Genomic DNA, 25784 nt, shown 5'->3' with positions numbered 1-25784 from the left:
GCTTGGACAGGAAAACAGGATTATCTATTTTTGTCTGGGCTGCGAGATGCATCTCATATTGACTTTGTAAAATGACAACGCTGCAAAGAGCAAACAAGCCAGCACTCACCCTGGCCTCATTTCTTCAATATCAGGCACCAAGTTGAGGAACTCGTTCTTTCCAGCCCGTGCTAGGTAAGAGGTCTCCAGACTGGGAACCATTGGGAAGTTCTCATAGTCTGAGCAGGAGGGACTGGAGGCACGGGAGCTGTTCTCTGGGGTCCTGATGAAGGAACAAAGTACAACCAAGTTAGCTTCTGCCAACAAATTACATCTATAATTGGGTTTTTACATTACATTACATTACATGTCATTTAGTTGACACTTTTGTCCAAAGCGACTTACAATAAGTGCATTCAGCCTGATGGTACTAGACATAGACCACAGGAATCAAGTAAGTACATAACTTTAAGAGCTAACTGTCATCGCTACAGGAGTGCTATATGTTAAAGTTTTGAGTATGACCGAACATTCTACACAGAAACTGACAGATATTGAAGTGCATGAATTGAGTAAAAGTTTTACTTCTGGTCCATGGAACCACAGCGGGAGTCCGACAGAGAGGGGCAGGTGGAGGAGGGGGTGAGGGTGGCGCTGCTGAAGCTGGTCACTGATGGGTCACGTCCCATTGGTGAGATGTCAGACAGCTGAAGGAAAAAAGAAGCATGAAATATTTGTTAAACACACATTTTTTATGAATCCAAAGAAAAGAAAAATAAAGATTACTACTTGAAGAGGGCACTATTGATAATAAAGTACAGTTAGATGACATAAGTGAATTTAATTTAAGGGTCACTTTCTAATTTGCTACATCTCCACAGAATATGTCTAAACTACACTGTGTACATGTATAGGCTACTTTTTTATTTTGTTTTTTATTTCATGGCTTGTTTTTATTCGTCCTCACACAGCATACATAGAATTACTTTTGGTTATTTTCTAAAGAACATGCATACATACTTACGATTACAGTGTTATTTATAAATAATATATATAAAAAATATATATATTTTTTAGATTTTTCTGTGACATTTATGGATATGACTGAGTTCATTCAACCTTTAACAAGAAATACTTTGTTTTTGTTTTTTTTCTTAATGTAAGTATTATTCAAACAAATGCTTTTAATGTTAATGCTGAACAAATATATTAATAACTCAACTTGCATATAGCATCTTAATAGTGAGAAGGAAACACATATACTATATTTGAACAAAATACCCACCGCCAGTGGTGGAAAGTAACTAAGTACATTAACTCAAGTACTGTACTTAAGCACAATTTTGAGGTACTTCCCCTCTACTTGAGTATTTCCATCCTATGTAGCTATATACTTCTACTCCACCACATTTATCTGACAGCTTTAGTTACTTTTCAGGTTGAGATTTAACATAAAAAACAAGATTGATTTATAGTGATCAGACATTTTTTTTTTTACAATATTTAGTTAAATGAGCTCTATCTTTCCTACAGAAAACACTGCTCATGTAAATGCATCAATACAAATAATCTAATAATATATTTGTAATATATAAAACAATCTGAGTGGGTCCATTCTGCAGAATTAATACTTTTACTTTTGATACTTTAAGTACATTTTTTTGTTATATAGACTACTTTTAATGAAATTCCTTTCTGTTATTACTCACCTTGCAGTCACTGATACTGTTGACAACTTGGTTATATTCGTTGTTGAAGGTATGAGTCATGAGGCGCAGGCACTACAAGAGAAAAGAAATGAGACCTGTTGAAAACTATGCAGCAAAGAGGTAATCCACACAGTCAGCATCCCATTATACTGAAGTTGGGCTCACCTTAGTAGCCAGCTCCTTCTCACGATCCACCAGGCTCTCGATGTCAGCCGAGTCGTAGCCGCTGCTTTCGCTGGGCGTGATGGCGCTCTCGAAGGTGGTACTGGAGATCTGCGATGAGATGGAGGTGGAGGTGGACAGGCTGTCTGTGCTCATGCTAGGGGACAGCAACTCGCTCAGGGACTTGGTGGTGGGAGCTGTTCCCACTGGAGCCGCGTCTCCCAGCTTCTCCCTCAGCAGGAGCAGGTGACGGGTCTTCTCCACCTGGCCGAATGACAGGGACGGGGTTAGGGACAAGTTAAGCCTCTGAACAGCACAACCCAACAGCGGAATTGACAAGCATCTTTTCCTTTTAAAAAAATAAAATAAAATACATCATAGCCAGAAACTTGAAAAACAAATTATTGTAGGACTTTTTAAAATTCTGATGGTCCTTGAATGGATCATCTGTGAAGAACACCTTAGACTGGAAAGACCAAATCTCAGCTTATAATAGTGATATTTCATCAAAATCACTTACTACATATGTCATTTAAAATTTGACCCAGAATAAGTTGTTTGCACCAGTGTCAAAAAAACATTAAATTCTACGCTGCTGGCATATTCAGTGAACCTCGGACTGAACTGCAGGCTTTTTATACAGAGAAGATGATAAGAGTAAATATATAAATAGTTCAACATTTATAAATGTGGAGACCCCCCCCCCCAATATTGGCAACACTTGTGGGCACTTGAAGAAATTGGAATCTACAAATACAAGATTTTCCCCCTATTTTTTTTATTTTTTTTGTGTAATAAATCAAAGAAATATATTTGTTTATTTTCTTATTTGGCATTATAACTTGTTATACAGTACAAAATACATTTTACAGCATTCCCTACTTCTAGTCATACTTGTTTTCTTTCCATACAGATGCAGGACTTATATATTGCAGTGAAAAATGAGGCCACAGTGAGCAAAAACACTCTGCTTAGGGTTCAGAGGGCGAAGTTTCCATTATGAGAAGAAACTTTGTAAGGAGAAAAAGTGGGTATTTTTTCTCTCAGTGGGACGTTAGACAGGGACACAGTGGGAAGACGAGAGAAAGCTTTGGCAGATAAAAAGAGGAATTTTCTTTTTACTTTAAAGTTCCAATTGACTGTGATCTTTAAAGACCTACCTCATGCAGCTGCTCCATTTTCTCCAGCTCCCATTGGTGCTCCAGGATGAGACTGTCTCCTCGGGGCCTCCAGCCGGCCAGGTTCTCCTCTCCACGCACATAAGCCACTGATGTGTCCAGGACCTTCCTCCTCCTCCGCTGCATGCCTGCTCAGGACAACAACAAAAAAAGCACTCATCAGGACAAAGCTCTCCAAGGAATAAACCGGCAGCTTGTCTTAAAACATTTATGATGCTGTCTGCTCACCCGGGCTTCCAGTGTCCGACATCTTGCACAAGCTCAGCTCGTAGATGCCGGTGACTCGATTGCTGTAAATGAAGTGGAAGAGATTCTTTTTAAGAGTGCTGCATGGATATAACATTATCCAACTGTCTTCAATTTGGGTGATAGAACATGGGCACAATATGGCAGCCTGGAGTCTTACCAGTCAGGGGTTTTGGAGTATCCGCTCCCAAAGAAGTTCCTGAGGGAACGGGGAGGGGAGATCTTTGCGTCTCGGGAGTAGAACACCATGCAGATGTCTTTGGTAATAATAGCAGGCTGGATGCAATGGTCCAGCTGTGAAGAGGAGACACAGCGAGTATATTAGCTATGCTGACATCCAAATAGAGCTTGATGCAAAATGGTACAGCACAGCAGAGCAATGGCTGACCTCCAGATATGCAGACAGGGTCATGTAGATCTTCTCTCCATATGGAGTGACCCTGTTCAGCAGAAGGGAGTTGTGCAGGGAGCTGTCCCACACTGCCTCAAAGCGGTAGAAAGTCCTGAAGAGGAGAAAACAAAAAAAATCTTCATTTAGCGACAAAATTACAGAGAAATAGTCCTAGTCAGTGCTTTGTTAACAACAGAGTGTGCAGGATCGGTGTGATTAGACTAGGAACAAAACAAACCAGTTTAATTTTGTAAATAACCACATAAAGAGTTAGATAGCTATCTGGTGAGTACAGTACTTTGACAGTGAACTCTGAGCAGTGATTGAAGTGGCCCTCACACTTATTCTTAGTCATGACAAGATGTGAGGAAGCACACCGAGGTGAGAGCTTGACAATAGACACGACGTGATCAGGAGCCACAGCAGTTAACAGAGTGTCAGGAATGTGGCAGGTGTGTGTGTGACAGCCGACAAGAACCAAAAGAGCAACTAGCAGAATATAAAGGTTATATTTTCTGCACGTCATGTTGAAGCTATGATACAAATAAATACAAAGAGCTAGCCTGCATTGGCACTCTGGGTCTTTTAGGAAATTATGTTAAATGTTTTTTTTCTCTTTATGGTTTGGGACTGGCATACATTACTCATTTTTGTCGTTTTATTATCCTTCATTATCTCTTAGTTTCTCTGTGGCCTTTTAGGAAAATCGGCAACTCAACCTTTTTTTAACCATGCACCCAAACTTTGGAATTGCCTACCAAAGATGCAAAAGAAGCTATTTTTTGTTCGGCAATGCCTATAACTATTCCTCTTCCTTTGTTTTATTCTAATCTTTAACATATATTTGTTATGTTATGCCTTCCTTTGTTTTATTTCAATTATTCACATATTCTATTGTTCTTACCATACCAGTTCTTGCCATTTCCTGCCTCTTTTGATTGTTATTAATTTGATTTCTTTGTTTTATCATGTAGTATTTGCACTTATTTTACTTGCCTGTTTTTATTTATTCTCTTGTTGCTTCACTTTAAGCTACACTCGCTCTATAAAAGGGATATGCTATATAAAAAGGCTTATAATGAGTATTATTACTATTGATATGCCTCATAGTACCAATGCAAAGACCATTAGATTACTTCACAGATATGTAAACCAAAAGGCATACATTAGTTTATTGCTACCTTATGGCAGATTGTTTAACAGAAACTGCCATTTGTGAGACTTTCAGGAGTTACATTGTTCCTGTTTTTGGCAGCAGGAGGCGCTCTCACCCACAGACTGAGAGCCAGAGCTGCCCTGCTGGTGCCTCAATGGCCTTGGTTGTTATTGAGCTACACTCACACAGTGAATAACAGCTGAGGGGAAAGCATTCATTTGGAATCTGGGTGCCACAGAAGTTCAACATAGCATGACACAGGCTAACACAAAATAAGGGCTTTGCATTTGCATGTAAGATTGCCTTTATTGTCCATAAATAAGTTGAAATGGGATTTTTTTTCCCTCCCAGATACGAAATATTTCGGAACAATAAGGCAAACCTAATGCAACATGCCAACAAAAACCACAAACTTATTTCTAGGAATCTACAGGACTAAAAAGAAGCATAAAGCTCTTTCACAGAAGGAGCCTTATGTTCTCTGGTCGCTGGTACCTATCAATATCCTTATCAATAGAAAGCCTGAGCACAATCAAGAGTCCAGCCGCAGCAGGAGGGAAGAGAGAGAGTGCACAGACAAAAAGAGAGAAGCACAGAGACAATGGAGCAAATTAACAGGAAAATCAACAGCAGTGAAAATGGAAATGGTCATGCAATGATTCCACCGAGCCAAGGACATGTTCACAAATGTTGCCTGATTCTTTTAAATGGAAAAATAAATCAACATGTAGCAATAAGGGAAAAAACAACAAAACACCTGAGTTGACAATTGCTGTATTTGAAAAAGTAGTACTAATAATTATTAATAGACTAATAAATTGGACAGAAATCAAGCAGAATGTGGACAAGAAACCTTCGCTGAGCACCAATAAATTGATTTGAACCTTGAAATGTTCACCGATTATTAATTTGAGTGTTTCAGCTACCTGTTGGCGTTGTGGGACGACTTGATGTTCTTGGCAGAAATGATGTTGAGAGACAGGACAGCATCAGCAGCGCTATCGTCCACTTCAGTCTTGCTCCTGATACGACCTGGCGGGACACAGAGCAGCATTACACATCAACATCCTGTCAGGGATTTTAAATGCTCACAGCCACAGTTTAACAGCCATATTGTCACAGCATCCGGCAGCAAGACACACATGCCTGTTTACTCATGAGCCTCTGTGGATAAAAATGTCAGCAGCTCAAAGTGTAAAATGTGAAATGTAATTATGTCCTCCTTCAGCTACAGCTACCGTATAAACTACTTAAAAAGAGAGGTGGCCTGAGGCTATACAGACACAACTCCCCAGACTCCTCAGTGCTGCCTCACAAACTAAGCTTCCTTTGAGAAAAAGGTGTTGTCCCCATCTAGTGATTCTGCCGTGAGAATGAGGAAACAGTCATGCAGTAAGAACTAATAATTCCTTAAGAAAAACTGCTCACCAACGACCAACTCGCGAACGTCCTTCCAGTGGAGCTCGCTTCCCTTCTCATGGATGAGAGTCACTGTGATCCTCCGCTGGATCCCCTGCAGCACACATGACAGGAGCTTAGGATCAGAGTAGGCACGGCTAAAACTAAAATAAGCTTTGAAATGTTTCTTTTAAAGAGGAAATATTATTTACTGGTGCACAAGAAAAAAAACACAATGTTCCCTTTGCTTTAGTAACTTTACTTTAGTCAGATTTTCATCCTAATGTTTCAACCGAATTTCAAGAAAATCAGCAGACAGAAATGCCAACTGAGCCAACTGTTTCTGTCTACTATTATTATGAGTTGGTTCATTAAGAATCTCCAGCCGGAAAACAATTTAACCATTGCAGAAGAGGAGGGCTCAACAAGAGCACTAGTCTAACTTAAAAAAATGTAGGAAACTCAATTTAAATATGAAATTTCTATTTGTTTTGTGTATTAATGTGAAAAAAGTTACATCATGTGTGTGTGAGGAGACCATTTTGATCTGCTGCTATTTTTTTCTCTTCAGTGGAGCAGAAGCTTTAGTGGACGTTGAAGTCACATACAGTCATAGAAAAACCTATTAGACCCCCCTTGTTTTCTTCAAATTCTTGTTCATTTTAATACCTGGTACAACTAAAGGTACATTTGTTTGGACAAACATAATGATAACAACAAATATAGCTCATGAGATTAATTTAAGAGCTGATATCTAGCCATTTTCCATGGTTTTCTTGATAATAACCAAAATCATTATTAAGAAAACCATGTAAAATGGCTAGATATCCTTTACCTTTAGTTGTACCAGGCATTGAAATTAACAAGAAATTGAAGAAAACAAGGGTGGTCTAATATTTTTTCCATGACTGTACTTCATATGTATTATCATTTATTTGCTAAATCTGCTTCTATTGCACTTTGTTGCATTTTGCTTTTACCAATACACAATACACACACTTCACCTCAGCCAAGCAAAAAACGTTTTTCTGATATTTCAAGATGAACTTCCAGCGTTTCTTATCTTATCTCAAGTTCGCAAATTTAAAATGCACATAAAAACAGATGGATAGAGTGCGTGTAATGCCAATGCCTTTATGAAATGAGTTATTCGTGTGTATGATTAGCAGGAATTGTGAAGATCTGTAGTACCTGGTGCAGTAGGTAGGTTCCATTGCAGGGCAGTCCTCCACTGTGATCCACTACAGCTGGGATGTACCTGATGTATAGGAAGGACATCATATTCAGCCAGGACACTTCAAATAACATATCACATGACGTTCTTTATTACTTTACTAACTTATTGTTCATATGCTGCCAAAATGCACCTGTCTCACCTCTACTGACACTAACATAACTCACAACAACTTTCTGTTTTATGAACGTACCATGTCAGGTTTTTATTGCGTTTGTGGCCATGGCTCATATCGGGTAGGGACGGACATATTTTACAGGTGTTATTTTGCTAAATATGACCCTTGTTGGTACACAGAGGGTGTGTGTACTTCTTTAATGTATCTAATCTATGTAAAGTATACATCTTATTCACTCTCTCGCTCTCCCTGCTCTTTCTACATTTTTGTTTGATTTTCAAGAAATAAAGAACTATCAATAACATACGTAAGACAACTAAAAAAACTTCATAATGTTTTGTTTAATTTTTCTGAATAATTTATTTTGTGGAAACACACAGAAAGTTGAAGGTATTGCTTTCTTTTTAGTCTTAATAAGAGAAATTGATCTGAAATCTTATATCATGTGTCAATTAAAAATGGCACATAATGAGTATTTATTAACATTTATTTGCTGCTGCATGTTAATATAAGATCAACGTGTAGAAACTCACTCTCCGGTGGGCTCCAGCTCGCTGATCTCAAACCAGACCAGCAGATCGTACTTGCTGACGCACTGACCCAGGTTTGACTTGGTGATGGTGTTCAACTTGGTGGCTGGAACTGACACAGACAAACAAACACAAATAAGTTATCTGTTAATTTAAGAGGGGACAAGTGATAGATATGAACTCTATAAATGGATGAATGGAGGCTGGATATGTGATGTGAACACACTGCTGATCCTGGTCAGAACCATCAGCCCACACATATACTGTAATACCAATATTCAGAGGGCGTGTTAATAAAGTCCATTATCTCTGTAAGCTGGACACAGAAGACAGGAAATATAATGCAATATATTCAAACCTACAGCTGCACATACTGAGATGCTATGAGGAGCTAAATCACAGATTACACCACCACTGACAGTTCCCTGCTGTCTGACACGTCAGGATTATGTTCCTGTTGAAACGGTCTAATCTCTGAGGCACACAGCTACATCCGTTTGTGTTCAATATGGCTGAAATGAACATTATTCCATATGAAAACTGCTGTAATTGGACTGCAGCTGAACCTATAAAAGGCTTAAGCCTCAGGATTCTACTGTGAATGCCAGTCAGTGATCCTCTATGATTATGATAAATACTTGCTTTATTATTTGGCTTAAGATTCAGCACATGCAGCAGATTTACCTGAAGGTGTCAGCTCAAGCCAGTGTGTAAGCGACAGGGGAGGGTTGGACTGAGCTGACTGGACCTAAAAAGACCTGCAGAGAGGTGCAGCACGCAAAACCACTGCAGAGCTTTGTTATGCTGCTGCCTGCAGTCACCACGAGCAAAGCACAGCACTAGTCTAATTACTACAACACAGGTGCATCTAATGCCTTAGGTACTACAGTGTCTGCTGTACCAACCATGGTGCCTGGGCACAATTAGCACAGGGTCATTGGGCACTGGGAGGAAGATGAAGTGAGAGAGCTGGTCAGCCTCATCCTCCAGACTGGCCACGGCAGAGGACGCCAGGGCGTTGGCGTGCTCAGACAGCGTGTCCAGCACTTTGCCGTTCACATAGCCACTCATCAGGTAGCGGACCAACTCTATCTTTCGGGTGTGGTCTTTGTTTTTTTTTATTTTTATGTATGATATTGTAAGAATGATGAGAGAGATTGGAGGGGACGTGTGAAAAGGGAGATGTGGAAGAGGGAGGATGGAGATGGGTAAGAGGATTATGAGGTGGGAGAGTGATTAAATAAGAGACAAAAAAATCCAAAGGAAGCAAGAAATGAAAGAAAAGTGGAAGGAAATATGAGGCATGCTGACATAACCATAACGAACATACAGAAATGAGGATGACAGGTGCAGAACATATTGCTGGTACAGCATGTGGTATGATAACAGCCCTTACCTGGTCTAGACAGAGGCATGGGGATAGGGTAGTATTTCCTCGACTGTGTTGGGGGACTGTTAAAATAAATGTATAGCAAAATTATAATACAGAAATCAGGCGTAACAAATATGAATAATTACAGCATTAGAACAACATTATTGAAAGTAAAGCAGCATCTCTATGCAACTATCTCTATTTTTCCGACCTGATCAGGTCCTGTCCATGAAGGTGGAGCGGGTGCTGCTGGTAGTGGCCGAACACTTCAAACACGATGGGCTTGGTCTTGATGTACTCGATGAAGGACTCTGTGACCTCGACTGAAACCTGCTCCAACAGTGAATAAGGGTTTTGTCAAAATTAATTAACATAGAGACGATAGCTGCTGTGTGTGTGTGAGTCTGTGCACTCACGTTCTGGACATGGTAAAAGCCCAGCGGAGCTCCTTTGCCGGCGTTCTTCAGAGGCTCAGTGGAAAAGGCCTCGTCGTGACGATGCAGGAAACTAAAGAAAGAGACAAAAATGTGTTTCATTTTGGTGCAAAAGGGATTCAAATATCGTCAACTTTTAGGATTTAGCTAGAACTTGTCGTTGTTCTTGTTATTCTCTAGTGGCATGTCATATTTCATAGCATGGTGAATGCAGATAATATAAATACATATAAATGCTGTGATAAAGCTGTTCAATTTTGATTGGATTTGCAAATTCAAATTCAATTAATTTTAAAACAAAAACTATAAAATGTCATAAAAATACAGAGGTTTTCTCCCCTTTTTTGCTCTCAAAACTGTAAAGCTTCGATATTAAGACCACAGACTGTATTTTTGAGCTTGTGAACTCACTTGAACTGGCAGAAGATATCTGCGTACTCCGGCGGGATGCCACTGGCCTGGAGCACAGTAACTCGGAAGGTAAAGATGCTGCCCACCTCCAGCTGGCCTGCCAGATCCTCACCACAACTCAGCTTGGTGTCTGCGATGTTACCCAGCTTGAGGTCTGAAGAAAGCCACAGAGGAAGGTTAAGAGGACTTGAGCTGTATTGAAAATGACCTGCACATGCAATTGAGCTTTGTAATCTGCATATGAATTCTAAGCTCTGCACAATACAATTAGACCGGTTTCCGCACATTATGGAGCTTGTGATTTATAGAAACATTCCTTTGCAAAGCAAGAAAAATGGCATCAGACTCATTTCCATGACTATACGTTTGAAGCCCTTCTTTGCATTCAACAAGGCCATCTGCCAAGTGTGTTTCCCAGTGGACTGAGAGGTCGAAATTACGAGTGGCGAGGTGAAGGTCTGGCAGCCGTACCCATGTCATTGATTCTGTTGAGCTCCTCTGAGGGTGTGATGACCTCTGAACTCTGGCCCTGGCCCTCCACAATGCGCAGCTCTTCCAGGGACATGCCGGAGCGGGTCATAACGGTGGAAGGAAAGTCATTCTGATTGGACAAAAAAGGAAACAGATGCAAGAGGAGCAAGACATCAGTATGCAGCTGGCAGAGAGAAAAAAAAAATCTCCACCTGTGTGAATGTATTTCTATATTATTGTGCAATTAAGTAAATAAGCATTAAAGAGGGTGCAGCATGCTCATTTTCAGCATCATACTTAGAACTAGAACATGTTTACATGCTTTAATGGTCAAAAACACATTATTGTTCTGATACTGTCTCTTTAACTCCCCCTCTCAAATAAGCTCTGAAGTGTTTCTGGGTCTTACACATCTACATTCAACTCTGCAGCTGGGGAATAACTGTAATGGCACTATAGATGCACTTTCTACCTATATATAAAGCAAAGCTGTGATATCACAACCCTACAGAAGTCCTGACGGCTCGTTTGAAGCCAGTTTTCTCCATGGGTTAAACTATTTGATACTTTCAACATCATACAGTCATGGAAAAAGACCACCTTTGTTTTCTTCAATTTTTGTTCATTTTAATGCCTGGTACAACTAAAGGTTAATTTATTTGGACAAATATAATAACAACAAAAATAGCTCATAAGAGTTGATTTAAGAGCTGATATCTAGCCATTTTCCATGTTTTTATTGATAATAACCAAAATCATTATCATTATCATTATATTTGTCCAAACAAATGTACCTTTAGTTGTACCAGGCATTCAAATGAACAAGAAACTGAAGAAAAAGGGTGGTGTAATATTTTTTTCCATGACTGTATATGCAGTGCCTTGACCTGCTATATAATCACAAAAGACATGGAAAACTTTTACTTTTTACAACATTGGACCTTTAAGGCTGAAAATTTGCTGATTCTTATGTATTTTTTCCCCCCAGAAAATAAATAGGAAATCAATAAACAGTATAAAACTCAAATGAAAAACAGCTTCCTCTGCTGACTTCACATTCAACCCAAATATTCTCCGCCCACTCTTTTTCTCTCCAAGTAGAAAAAAAAAGTGTGTCTTGAAGTTTAAAACTACTTTCATATGACTCAGGGCTTACCTTTTTGAAGTACTCATCATCAAAGGAAATCTTGGCGGTTCCTGACTGTCTAACTCCTGACCCGTAGTCTGGGGCCTCCTCGTCAGCTACAAAGAGACAAACCGTACTTTTATCAGGATCTATCGCAGACACAGCTGACTTAAACCGTCAAAGCACATCAAAAGGAATACACGGAGAATCTGAGGGAATTTTCTCTTTGCCACCAGATCGGCGGCTTTTCAAAATGTTCTCCCACTGATATCAAAATGAAAGTTAAAACCATTTATTTAGCTATTTGGTTTGAGTTAAATACATTTTGATGTTTCAAATGTGGCACAAATGCATGGAATTAATACACAGTAAGTTACAATAAATGTTTTAAACTGCTCTACTACAGAATAACTGTTATTTCTATAAAAGTGTTACATAACACTGACTGCTTTACAAGGACTATATCAATAAATGAGTGATTAGCAGGATATAGGCTGTGACTGAGGATCCTAACAGGCCTGCTCATTAGAGAATCTCATTCATTACTCACCAGCTATAGCTTGGACCCCCACACGCAGGAAACCACGCACCTCGCCCTTCTCTGTTACTATGGCAACACGGTGTACCAGTGGCACAGGGTATAGCAGGTTGCTCAGGTACACGAAAGCTCTGAGAGTAAAAAAAAAAGGAGGAGAGAGACTTGAAAACCTGATTCTGGTGCAGTGTGGAACAACTGCAGTCTTTTGATCAGAGAACATTAATTATACATAGTGTATTTATGATGGTACTGTCATCTGTTGCATTTAATCAAGCCTATTAAAAGCAAATCAGATCGACATATTGAAAATTATCCGAGTAGTGACATCAAGACAATTTCTTGGTAGCTCTACATTATCTACATTAATTATTTAAACATCATATAATGAGTAAAACATTCAGGGTTTAGCATATATTAATGACTACTACAAAATACAGCAAAATATTAGTGACAATTATGTTAAGGAATGAGCAGAACCAAAACAAAGAAGAAAACAGTGGACATAAAATTATAATTGCTCCAGGGCACTGAAATCAGCAGCAGTTCAAACCATCCACTTTATTTTTAAACTGTGTGACAGGGTGATGACAGATCACCTGGGATGCAGCAGTAAAGGCAGTAAAAGAGTGGTTTATTGTGTCGTATTATGGCGATGTTGGTCTCTAACTCACACACTCACTGACATTTTGTTTTGTAGGGCTTGATTTGTTTTGCAGCACCCCTGGTGACCTACTCTTTCTCTGTCGCCCCTCCCTCTGCTGGGAGACTTGAGGCAGAGCCGGAGGAGAGATATGAATCTGTAAAATCTCTGAAGTCACAGTGACGAGGTAGCTGAACGACGCCTGTTGCAGAGCGTGGCTGGCCTGCAGGCTGCATTCATCTAAGATTAGCTCATGATGTTTATTAGTCATCTATGACGGGGCTGAGGCAACAGCCTCGGTACAGCGTGTGCTGTGATTTCAGATGCTGCCGCAGCATATTATTTCATCTTGTCAATCAATTAAAACAAACACAAATAAAAATGATTATGTGACTGTCAACTACCAGTGAGTTAATATTACCTTAAATATATTCCAGGAGCAATGTTAAAACAAACAAGGTTATGAAAACAAATCGTTTTTTTATGGAATACAAAAAAATAAATAAAACAAAACAAGGTTTAAAGCATTAAACAATAAAATAAAATGAGAGACAGATAATCAACTTAGACACAGCAGATACATGTAGTTCACACACAGATGGGAGTTAATACAGTCAGCGCTGTGATGTGGCGGGGGATGAGACACCACGTTGGAAGGAGGTGCAGAGAAAAGGATGGTGGCTTTTCAATTTTTGGCATCTAAATTAGAAGCAACTCAATACAAAGCGGGCCTGTGAGCACACTAGCATGACTAATCATATTAAATTTAATACTGGTTCAATTTATCTTTGCAAAGCCGCTATGAATACATGATCTGATTCTGAAATAATTCTTCCACCAGGGAGGGCTTTACTGATAATTAATAAGGGATATGCTTATAATATTTGCTTGGATTCTGTTTCGCTGGCTACTGAAATACTACGCAAGATGATATCTTGAACTCCATATACTTTGACAGATAGTGAAACACTGTTGTAGGGTGCAACATCAGTCTGCCCATCATCATACAGTCATGGAAAAAATTATTAGACCATTGTTTTCTTCAATTTCATGTTCATTTTAGGTAAAGGTACATTTGTTTGGACAAACATAATGATAACAACAAAAATAGCACATAAGCGTTTAATTTAAGAGTTGATATCTAGACATTTTCCATGGTTTTGTTGACAATGATATTGGTTAATATCAAGAAAACCATGAAAAATGGCTAGATATCAGCTCTTAAATTAAACTCGTATGAGCTATTTTTGTTGTTATCTTTATATTTGTCCAAACAAATTTACCTTTAGTTATACTAGGCATTAAAATGAACAAGAAAGCAAGGAGAAAACAAGGGTGGTCTAATATTTTTTTCCATGACTGTATTTCAACACCTTTATAAACATACACTGAACATGAATTCATCCAACCTTTTAACCTTCTGAACACCACAGCCCAACAGTGGTTTTGAAAGGCATGTTTTCTTTAAAAAACAAAAGGCCAATATAACAAATTTATCATAGCCAGAGATAGAGAGTAAAAACATATGCTAAAATGCCCTGTTACCGCTTGGGTTTCAGGGGGTTAACGATCATTAGTTTTTTTTCTTGTTTGTTTATTAAAAAAACCTGCACTCTACATCTGAGAAGTCACAAATAAACTAAACTAAGCCAAGCCATCCTGTCCTCAAACTCCTGTCCCAGCCTGTGTGTGGAGGACGTGGGAATGCCACTGCCAGTCACCAACCTTCCCACCAGGATGAACCAGGGGGAGCGGTCATAGAAGGGGTCCTGGCCGTCGCTGAAGATGTCCGAGCCTTCTTCGGTGCCGGCATCTGAGCTGGTGTCGTCCACAAAGGCCTCATCGTCGATCAAGTCAGACATCTCGCTCTGGCGCTCGTCTGCCAGCTCTGTGATCTCAGAGTCAGTGGTGGAGAAGGTAGGGGACGGCGTACGGTCGGCCAGGCGCTCGTTAACACAACCGTGGAAGATAGGGGAGCTGAGCGGGTTGGTAGTTTGGGAGCAGTGGCAGGAAGCAAGGAAGGGTAACAATGGAGTAATAGAAAAGTTAAACAGGAAACTTCACTACGTATAGCTTAGATAGGACATTTCACTTTGGCATTTTTGTCACAAATGGTAAATTGTATGGAAGTTTACCATAAAACAATGTGATAATATTAAAAAGATAAAAATGTTTTGGTATAATTTGAGCTGCAGAGTAATCAGCCAACAACAATTCATTCATGGCTTACATTTTTCCGCTTTGTGGTAATTTGATAGTTAGTAAAACCAAATCAATTGAGAAAAAAATGCTAATACTAATTCTTTGAAGCTGTTGCAAATGCAACAGAAGGATTCATTGAATAAAGAGCAGGTATTACAAGAAGCTGCAAGGTGTCAAAGCAGTTTATAGAAACTATTTTATACCAAAATGAAATGCCACTTTAAAGGGATTAACATATAAATCTTGTAATGTGTGCTGGCTGAAAGAGGATAAAATACAAAATGCCATAAATTTTCACTTTATCCAAATCCACTTACAGCTTTTGTATGAACTGGAAGGGATATTGACATGAGAATGGCAACAGACATAGCAAAATGATACAAGGGATAAATGAAAATGACAAGAAATTGATAAGTGACATGAAACCAAAAACACAAAATAAAATCACAAATGTAACAAAAAAATACAATCATGACAAAAAAAAAAAAAACATGGCCCCAAAAATACATGAAAGATAAATGATGCCAAAACATGTGATATCACGAATACACATGATGTAATGACAAAACAAACTTTAACAGCATTTGGCCATTAAAATGAAATGAAAGTAAATGCATAGATAAATAATTCAATGGATCACAAAAGCAAAACAAAACCTGTTACTTAGAACTCAATCAGCACAACAACCAGCATTCAAACAGGGTGTTAACATAAGCAGAATTGTACAGTATGTATGTATATATGTATGCATGTATGCATGTATGTATGTATGTATGTATGTATGTATGTATGGTATGGTATTGGTTGTTGTGCTACGTACCTCCCCACAAGTTTAAACCAATGAAAACGGTCATAGAAGGGGTCATTTCCTGTCAGAGTGCCTTCTCCGTCCTCCTGGTTTGTGGAGGCCATTTCCCCAGCACGATCATACATCTCTCTCATCTGGTCCAGCCTCTGCCTGCAAATGACGACAGAGTGCACTTAACATTAATGAGAAGCAGAAAGAGAATATATGACTCACCTACAGTAATGGGTGGAGGGAAGAGATGTACAGATGTATGTCACATAATTCAGTGTATTTTTTGTACTATTTCTTGAGGCATGAGAAATGATCTGTCAATGGTCTAATTGAGAAATCTGAGTTTTGAGCCACATTTTAGCAGACTGTAGTGGTTGATCATTTCTAAAACTGAATTTGCATAATAAATAACACATTGCATTAATTAGGGGTAGCCATATCATATGGCATAAGGATTTCCCATTAATTACCTAGATTGTGGCGAACCACCAGAGAAAGAGTCACTAATTTATTGAGATGCACCTGTATCTTACTAAAACCAGGACTAGTTTAAGGTATAGTTTGGGCATTACTTGAGTTTTTCTAGGGACCAGTAGTGCGTGGCTCCATTCTTCAGGTCCTGAACTTCTACAGCCACCACGGTGCGGGGGAAAGGCCTGGAGTCACGATCTTTTTCTGGCTCTGGAGACAGGAGCTCAGGGGGCAGCGGAGAGTACAGAGTGTCTGTCAGCAGGACAAACTGGAACTGGACCTGAAGAATGGGAGAGGTGGATGGAAAGGGAAGAATAAATGGAGTCAAAAAACCCAACAACAACAAAGGACAAGCACGAGAATCTGACTTTTGTCAATTAAAAGACTCATGCACTGTCTATTCTTGTGTGCTTCTATATAACTGCAGATATACCAAGGTTGAAAGGTAAAAAAAATCCATACCACCCTCCATTTTGCAGCCCCCCCATTCTTCCCAGCATCCTCTGGGGGTAAAATGCTAAACCAATTAACAACACTGGATATAAATTATAGACAGAAACCCAAAGATAAATAAAAAACCTGTTAAAATGTCTCCATGATAGACGACCTATCTCCATTATCAATCATGTAGCGCGTGGAACTGGACGAGACAATGAATCACACTGGGTTCCTGATGGGGAAGGTGGACCATCGCAGACCAGCTTTTGATTCACAACAAATTGAATCTCTCCATGTAACAATGAGTCACTCCCTACTAACCCTTTGCTCTCAGTGATGCACAAACAACACAATATGTTTTAAGTTCAGTGACCAGTTGAATCAATCAATCAATCGCATCATAAATCTTGTGACGGCATTCATGACATCATCATGCTGACTCATCCTAGAACCTGATGCTTAATGGCCCTGAGTGTGATTCACCTGCTTAAATATCCTTTAGTAGGTCTCCCAGTGTTTTCTCCCCATAATCTAATGTTTTGTTTCAAGCCTTTCTATGATTTTCTTTACTCTCAAAGCTGGAAAACCTGCCTTGAATCAATGCTAACGATGATAAAGAAATACTTTGCTTACTTTTTTCTTTAGCTCCACACTTATGGCGTTGGCCTCCTTCAGGTAGACGGCGTTTCCCCACAGCTGGTCACGGAGGGAGGTGAACTGATGGTACCTCCATTTTCTGAATGCCCACTGAGCTAACTCAAACTCATGCTGAGTCCATGGCACTGCATGGAGACAGGAGAAACAGGTGATGTTAACAAGCGTATAAACATTAATACACACACAAATGTAAATGCACATTAAACAAAAAAGGACCATACCAGTTCACTTTTTTTTTAGCCCAACTACAAACCCAGTGTCGTTTACGTTCCTGCCTACAATTCCATCATGTGGAATAAGTTGTCACCTTTATTTTAGGTCAGTGTTTCTTCCTAACAGTGTCTGTGCTGAAAACATTTCCTCTATGATGTGTTCAGGGACCTCCAAGAGATATGGACATTGCATTTGGATGACAGATTGTGGCTAATACAAGAAAAACACAAAGAAAATCCCTACCCAGAAAATTCAAAACACACATGATCTGAATCTGCTAATGTTCTCAACTTGATTAACAACTATATTCCAGTGAATATCATCAACCTGATGCATGATGCATGAAATTAATCTAAATGCAGTTAATGCAAAGTTAATCATTCAATGTTATCACCAATTAATATTTGGTGAAATCAATAATGTCTGTAAACACAGGAGTAAACTGGGATTATATAATTAATCAAGTGAGACACAGACAAAAAGCTTATTTATTTGTCTTAAAAGTGTGCTTTGCTGAAAGAAATGCTTTGGAACATTGTTGCCTAGTGGCGGTCCCAGGCTGTCTTGGGGGCAGGGACAAAAAAGTAAATAAAAAGGACACCAGCTGGATGCAGTGAGGCACCAGCACACACAGAAAGGTTTATAGCATGTATGATAGACTATATGGACCTGTGTCACATTTTCTAAGCACTTCATCACATTTACCCCACTGGAAGGGCACCTTAGATGATACTTTATCATGTTTTCTCCATTGGGCTCTAAAAGAGGGCACTTTTCTGTGTTGGGCACTAAGGGGTCGGTTGCTACTCTGCGTCTACCAGCATTTTTTGCCAGTTATATACAGGCAATTTGTAGGTTATGGGCTAAAACAGGAGAAACTTTAAGCATGGTCCTTTTACATTCAAAGAGGAATGTTTATTAGCATTAATAGTATGTTTTATTTCAAAGGAATTAGAAGTTATTTTGAGTATGGTCTAGTTTGACTTAACACCTTAGATGAGTAATTAGTATGGCAATATGAACTAATTTTCATTAATCTGAATTAAGATGATGTCGATTCTGATTGTAAAACAGGAAATACTATACGCACATCCCAGATGTTTAGGCTCTGGACGGAAATGTGGAGGAAAACATACAGTGCATTTTTATTTATTTTTTGGGGATTAAATGTATGAAGTACAGATATATACGCAGGACTAAAAATGTACAGTACACACCTTCTTCTTCCTCCTCCTCCTCCAACTCTTCTTCATCGGGTGTCTCGGCTACCAGAGAAATAGTCTCCACCTGTTTCTGAAGTTCCTGCAATTTGCTCTCGTACACCTGGACACCAACACACAGGGATGAGGAAAGAGAACATTCTCCATCAGCCGCAACAACAGGTGTACTTAGCTTCAGTAGCCATCGTTTGCACCACACGTTAACCAAAAATACACAGTATAATGTTGGGATTACTGCACAGTCTCCATAACACTTACGGAGTTTAATTTCTACATTAAAGACAAGTACTGAAAACTTTAGTTTCTGGTCTAAATTAATGCAATGGGATATGAAAGTGGGTTAACGATTACATGAAATGTGTAATGAGATTGATTTTGGACTGTTTTTCTTTGTACTTCACATTTCCAGACCTGTATCAAAACATTACATATTAGGTTTTTTTTATATACAGTATGTACTTGTAAGACACTAGCAGTGAAAGCTGTTTAATTGATGATCTGTGAGGATAAAATAGATTACACAATCAGTAATCAGATCAGACATAATTAAAAACTAAAAACATAAGTGAAGAGTTCTGTTTAGTCTGTCTTGTAAGTACAAGAAATGTCTAAGTTAAGTGGGCAACCCAATTCTTGAGTCAATGCAATGAATGAAAAACTTTCACATTTTGAAAAGAAATGAAATGTCGTGTAAAGGTAAAATATCATGTTATAATGTGAGAGAAAAGCTGGAATGGAAGAGGAGAGGTGCTGGTAGAAGCTGAGTCAACTGTAATCCAATGAGGGGCGCCATCATCATCAGAGCAGGACAGGCTGTGGTCCCGATGACCTCATCCTGTTTGTTCAGTGTCTTCTGGGAAGACAATGCAGCCTTTTCATCTGCCATTAACCTCCTCCTCCCTGCTGAAATCCCACCAACAAGCTAAAAGCTGAATTCTCTCCATTCAGAAACAACCACACGAAATCCAAAAAGCAAATTTGACTGATTATAGTAATCTAAATCTAAATCATAGAGCTGCTATTCTGATGCATTGTGTCCCATACATATACCAAGTAAATACAGGATTTGAAGCGGTTTTCAAAAAATTAAAATAACTTTTTTTTTTTTTTTTTTTTTTTTAAAGATGACAAAGGCTAAAAGCAAATGTAAATGTAAAGTCATAATGAAATGAGGTGAATGCCAACCTTAACTTTCTGTCCCATCCCATGTTGAAAGTGTATGTGGGACATTGTAATAATGTAGTATTAAATGATTACAGTAATAAGGAATATCTTATAACAAGGATTTTCGCCACTATAGGATGAAGGTCTGCGGATATTAGGTACTAAGGGCTGGGACCTTTCCTCCATAGTATCGCCTTGAGTGTTATATATATATATCCTGCCATTCAATTCAAAATTTCAATACGAAAGGAGTGAATCCCATCAGCACCAGCGAGCCAGTAAGAAGCAGTAAGCTTGTATCAAGATCTAATAAAGCTGGTGATTGGCTGTCTAACATTACATGTCGTACAGGCATGTGAGAAAAACACTATGTTACGCTCAGAGGCGCTCTTTCCAGTGTGTTTGATTGTGTGCGTGTGTTCCATTTTGAGAGACTACTGTATGTATCGTACGTAGGTGTAAAGGAGCTGAAAAATAAAAATGTCAATTTGTACTGTAATGTGTACTGTTGTACTTTCTTTTTGTCATAATGGATTTGATAAAATTGGTATTGGAGTAATGGTATCAGTATCGATATTAAGTAAAAAATAAAAGAATAAAACTCAGCCCGATAGGTACTAAGGCTGGCGATATATCGATATAAAAATTACATAAATATATTTTTAAATGTGGTATGGAATTAGACCATATAGCATATATCGATATAGTTCAAATTTGCGCTGTGATCCTTGCTCCAGGCAAGCTGCTTTATATATAAATGCTGCCCTTACTAGAGTTCGTCATATTTAGTTCTTTTATAATGTTTGTTATTTTTTTTCTCATATAAATATATTTATTTTTTTTAAAATGGCCTATTTTATTTCATAGGCAATTTTTATTTAAGATATTTTTTTATTTAAATGTGCACTTTATGGAGCTTTGATAAAAAAAAAATAAAAAAAAGTACTCCTGTTGTTATACAGCATTTACATTCACTTAAATAAACGGTTTCAATAAAACTTCTTTTGACATGTAATATTTGGTTTGCTCCCACTTTGCTATAAAAATAACGATATTCAGCCTAAATATTGATATCGATATTCAGCCTAAATATATAGGGATATGACTTTTGGTCCATATCACCCAGCCCTAATAGGTATTAGCTTCAAAAAGAGTGATTTAAAAATTAAACTGTATAAATTCCTTTAACCTAACCTGAGTGAACACATACAGAGATCTGCCCCTCAACTGGTTTTTATTAGCAGTGAAAACAACAAATATCACCCATATATAACAAATAACTTCACTTGGAGCATGTCATTTTATTTTAGTCATACTTTGAAAATCATCCAGCAACACAGAGATTCAGTATATCCTTACCTTGTTCACATATGCACTGTATGTTTGCACAGAGTGCTTGATTAAGGAGCGACACGACTTGGTACACAGCCACAATGAGGCACTTGATATTGCAGATTCAAAAAGCGGATGTACAACACTCAACAGACACTTTGAGTTGAGATCCAACACAGACACATATGTATATTTCAAAAGGACAGTACACTGTCCATTTGATGTTGTATACTTTCCAGCTTACCTGGTTGCCATCAGCACCAGTGCATTTAATAACATTCTTTCTTTAATGGAGCCTTTATTAGGGATGAGGAAATGTAAGCTATCGCATGCAAAGATAGTCAAAGACATGAGGCGTAAGGTGGAGAGGCTAGACTTGCATATGTCATATCATTTGGTTTTTGTTACAGCATAGTACGGCAGAATATATACTGTCAAATCTAATAGTATAAAACAGAAAATCTCTTCATCATTCTGAACCCAAGTTTAACAGTTTGATAGTCCTCAAAGGTCTCTCCCACGCTGGTGACTGTCACTGTTTTTCTAAAATGTTTTCAAGGCCATCTGGTACTTAAATGTTATCATTAATGGGTTATTTTAAAGCTACGAAAGCAGCAAGGAAAAGACAGATCGACAGGCAGACTTGCTGCTTATTCAAATAAGCATCAGCTTATCACAGAGGCAAAAAACTGACATGGGCAACTGATTTCATAGACCATCAGTCTGATAGATCTATCCAGGTTGCATGAGTGTGTGGCTTTAAGCTTACAAAAAAAAAGAAAAAAAGGCAGTCTTCAAAATCTCATTTGATATGGATAGTTCCCCCGAATAACATTATGCAAACACTTCAAGGCTTTGTCCTCCCCCCAACATTTTTAAAGGCAAGTCTTTGGGAGCCATGACAACACTCTGTAGGACATCCAATCAAAACACGGAGAACTCTGTGCTTACTCAGTGAACCACAAACCCAGAATGTAATTTTAAGACGCATGAAACAGAAATCGGAGCTCAGTTCATGATGTGTGGTTTAAACATTTTTTTTTAACTTTCTGGACTGGTTACAGTGAAACTTAGTTATCTTAGGTTCATTTTTAGCATAGTGGTTCTTACATTTGATAGGGTCTTTAGTAAACCACAGGATTCATGAAAACATCCTGGAGAAAAATCTACCAATATATAAAATATTCATAATTTCTAAGGGAGGGGTGTTTAAAAAATACAATTTTTAAGAATAGAGTGACTTATTGCTTGACGTTAAAATTATTGTCATCATTAACTAACTAATTATCCATGACTTAAAAGAAGTGAAAAGTACTGAAATGCAAGTAGGTGGCAGTTACGCATTTAAAATAAAGAAATAAAAAATTTGGGATCAAGCAATCAAGCTTACTAGAAATTTTAATAAATCAGTATGTTATCAATAAAAAGTTAGTTTGGTGAGGAAACTTATAAAGTTTCCTTTGCAAATTTTAGTTAAAACGTTGCGCAATGAGTGCTAAATTAAAAAGGAGAGAAAGGAAATATTGATTTTTAAATGCACAGCAGCATTAATATGGTTAGTGCATAAAAGGTACCACTTTCTTTGAACACTATTTCAGTCTGTTAATAAGGCAGTCACGCAATTGACTAGAGCATCAAGTTTTCCCGTAATCGATTTTAAAACACACTAGTGTTTTGATTCCAGATCTAGGCCATTTGTGATTTATGAAAAGAAATGTTTTATGAGGTACAACAAAAAGTCATTCTTTCACCCTAACATTCAGTTACATACAAAGGAATAAATATAGGGTGTTTTTAGGTTCCTAATGTAGAAAACAAAAACGACGAAGTCTTGAAATGAAAATTAGACACTTCAATGTGTTTATACTGTCAAGGCTAAAAACATTCATTATAAATCAATACTAAAATGGCAAAGATGTAAACTCAGAAATTCAACCATGAAGATAATTTTGGCAAATCAAAGCATGATTGATGAATTGTCACACATGCTGAAAAATGAGCAGAGTAGGCATGCCTCTTCTGAAAAAAAAAAAAACAGTCCCTTTATCGTCTGTTGGCTTCAATTCCTTATGACAGCTCTCCCAATGCTAGCGATGACAGCACACACAATGCAGCAAAAACTGATAAAACGGCATATATATTATGATTATGATGATGATGATGATGATAAAATGTCTTCTTATAATACATACAATACTTTTGGATCAACCAATAACACACTGATCAAGTGCAAAAGTCACAGTCGGTTTGAGCTGCTTGACTCACATGATTCTGAGCTGTTGTGATCTGTAATGTGTTTGCCTACTAAAAAAAACTAGTTCCTCATTCCACAAGTCCCACTCAGACTGTCGTCTCTCTGCTGGCTTTTAGATTGGGAGCAGACATTTGCCTCCGCATTCGAGGAGGTGCCTGAAAGGTGATTGGATGGTTAGCCTGGTCAGTGTGATGGTACTGCTGGTAGCCATTGAATCTGCCATCTGTATACATCATGCCATCATAGTGGCAAGGCTGTTGTTGATGGTGTGGCGGAGGGTATCCCTGCTGGCTCTGATGATGACGGGGCTGGTAGAAAGCTTGCGAGTGCCTCCTGTTGCTTTCAGACTGCTGCAGGGACTCCATGGAGCCAGAGGGCCGCTGGCGGTGATTAAAAGAGTTGCTGCGGCCTCGTTCATGGGGCTGCTGGTTCTGGTTGTTCCTATAGTTATGTCTGTGACCCTGGCTTAAACCTTGCTCCAAGTCTTTGCTCCCGCGCTGGACTGATGAGCTTGGCAATGGGGGAGTGACTTGGATGAGTGAAGCAGCCAGCATTTCTCCAGGCTGGCTTTCTCCCTCTTCTTCCTCTACAGCTTCTTTGGGCACCTTTAGCTCAATGACCTGCTGATCTGTAATTATGATATGAGTACCGGGGCTCCATGAGTTGCGGTGCTTCGGGTTGCTCTTGAAGGGGAAGCGCAGCTTGCGGTCCTCAGGGGGTATAAAGCGATGTGGTCCGGTTTGCCGGCGTAGCTGCTTGGAGATCTCTTGTTGCTGAAGGCTCTTGAGGCGTAGCTGCTCTTGGCGCATCCAGCGCATGTGGCCTCGCTTTAGGGTAGAGTCATCTCCTGTACTTTGGCCTGTCTGTGAATCTAAGTCATCTACATCAGGCTTTTCAGGCAAAGGAGGTTTTCCTTCTCGAGGGCTTGGAGTTGTGGCAGCGACAGAAGCACTAGTGGAAGAAGCTACAGGAGCCTTTTCTTGGTTCTCTGGGGTGATGAGTGGAAGGACCTTCTCCATTTTGACCATCTTGCTCCTGAGAGCTCGGATCTCTTCATCCTTCACGTTATTTTGTTTCTTTACCTCTTGCAAGATGTCCTCGAGTTTATCAATGTGCACCTTTAGGTCATCCATAACTACCCCTCCGGGTCGAGTCCCATTGGTTATGACATCCTCAATGCGCTCATCACCAACCCCGACTGTATCCCAAACATCCCGAGCCACCGCCCTCCACGAGTCCCGCTCGTTGGGGTCCTTCTTGCTGTAGCTAGCACAAAGCTCCTTCATCTTCACAATGGCCAGTGCCTCAATTTCCTGCCGTGTGTGGCGGAAGTCATTGAGCGCTACTTCATAACAAATTTCTTTGACTGCCTGGATCTTCAGGTCAGAGATGGTCACCCACTTGGAGTCCTTGGTGATGCGGCGCCGCTGAGGAATCTGGTACATTTTAACTGGCTCTCTTCTCTTCCCACTGCTGGGTAATCCACATTTTTTCACTATGGTTTGTAGCTTGCTGGGGGGCAGCTTTTCCCTCAAGGAAGTGATCAGCCTCCAGCTCTCTTCACAAGACCTCTTATCTGAGTCATCCCCACTATCAGAGTCTCCATCCTTGAGAAGACAACACAGGAAACAAACCAAAAGGTTCCCAAAAAAAAGGAGAAATTAAAATGGGAAATCAAAGAGGATGAAAGGATGGCTTTTTAAATCAAAGAATGAATAAAGGTATGAATATGCAACATGGGAACCTCAACCATGAGTAAAGTTGAAGTTAAATCAGGCTACAAACACCAGCTTAGACAAAATTTAACGGTACAGAATTTGAAAATTTTGAATATTTAACAAAGTTGCCTGCAGTAGCGCAATTTTAAATATTGTGCATACATCATTACTGTACAAGATGTATGGCAACATGCAGAATCCATCCATCCAGAATTATGTTCAA

General features: G+C 39.0%; 1 protein-coding gene across 10 annotated transcripts in view; it reads right to left on the bottom strand.

Moving 5' to 3' along the window:
* The window catches only part of kif1b (kinesin family member 1B), a 63382-nt gene that overhangs the window by 5135 nt on the left and 32463 nt on the right, over positions 1-25784 (bottom strand). For 4 of the 10 annotated variants that reach the window (XM_059333744.1, XM_059333747.1, XM_059333746.1 and 1 more), the window contains 25 exons: positions 19091-19196; positions 18964-18981; positions 17637-17785; positions 16667-16845; positions 16116-16253; positions 14819-15070; positions 12466-12584; positions 11946-12031; positions 10790-10919; positions 10319-10472; positions 9890-9980; positions 9685-9803; positions 9498-9553; positions 8105-8213; positions 7411-7477; positions 6250-6334; positions 5748-5853; positions 3663-3777; positions 3435-3568; positions 3257-3318; positions 3011-3156; positions 1854-2114; positions 1689-1760; positions 565-686; positions 110-262 (listed from right to left, as the gene is read on the bottom strand). In XM_059333744.1, the coding sequence (XP_059189727.1) occupies positions 110-262; positions 565-686; positions 1689-1760; positions 1854-2114; positions 3011-3156; positions 3257-3318; positions 3435-3568; positions 3663-3777; positions 5748-5853; positions 6250-6334; positions 7411-7477; positions 8105-8213; positions 9498-9553; positions 9685-9803; positions 9890-9980; positions 10319-10472; positions 10790-10919; positions 11946-12031; positions 12466-12584; positions 14819-15070; positions 16116-16253; positions 16667-16845; positions 17637-17785; positions 18964-18981; positions 19091-19196 (3029 nt within the window). Of the gene's footprint in view, positions 1-109; positions 263-564; positions 687-1688; positions 1761-1853; positions 2115-3010; positions 3157-3256; positions 3319-3434; positions 3569-3662; positions 3778-5747; positions 5854-6249; positions 6335-7410; positions 7478-8104; positions 8214-9497; positions 9554-9684; positions 9804-9889; positions 9981-10318; positions 10473-10789; positions 10920-11945; positions 12032-12465; positions 12585-14818; positions 15071-16115; positions 16254-16666; positions 16846-17636; positions 17786-18963; positions 18982-19090; positions 19197-21538; positions 25451-25784 lie in introns of those variants that run through there. The other 6 variants (XM_059333745.1, XM_059333749.1, XM_059333750.1 and 3 more) reach the window with 3 other exon arrangements.

The sequence above is a fragment of the Centropristis striata genome, chromosome 5, assembly GCF_030273125.1.
Source record: "Centropristis striata isolate RG_2023a ecotype Rhode Island chromosome 5, C.striata_1.0, whole genome shotgun sequence".
NCBI lineage: Eukaryota > Metazoa > Chordata > Actinopteri > Perciformes > Serranidae > Centropristis > Centropristis striata.
This window is presented reverse-complemented; position numbering and strand designations above follow the sequence as displayed.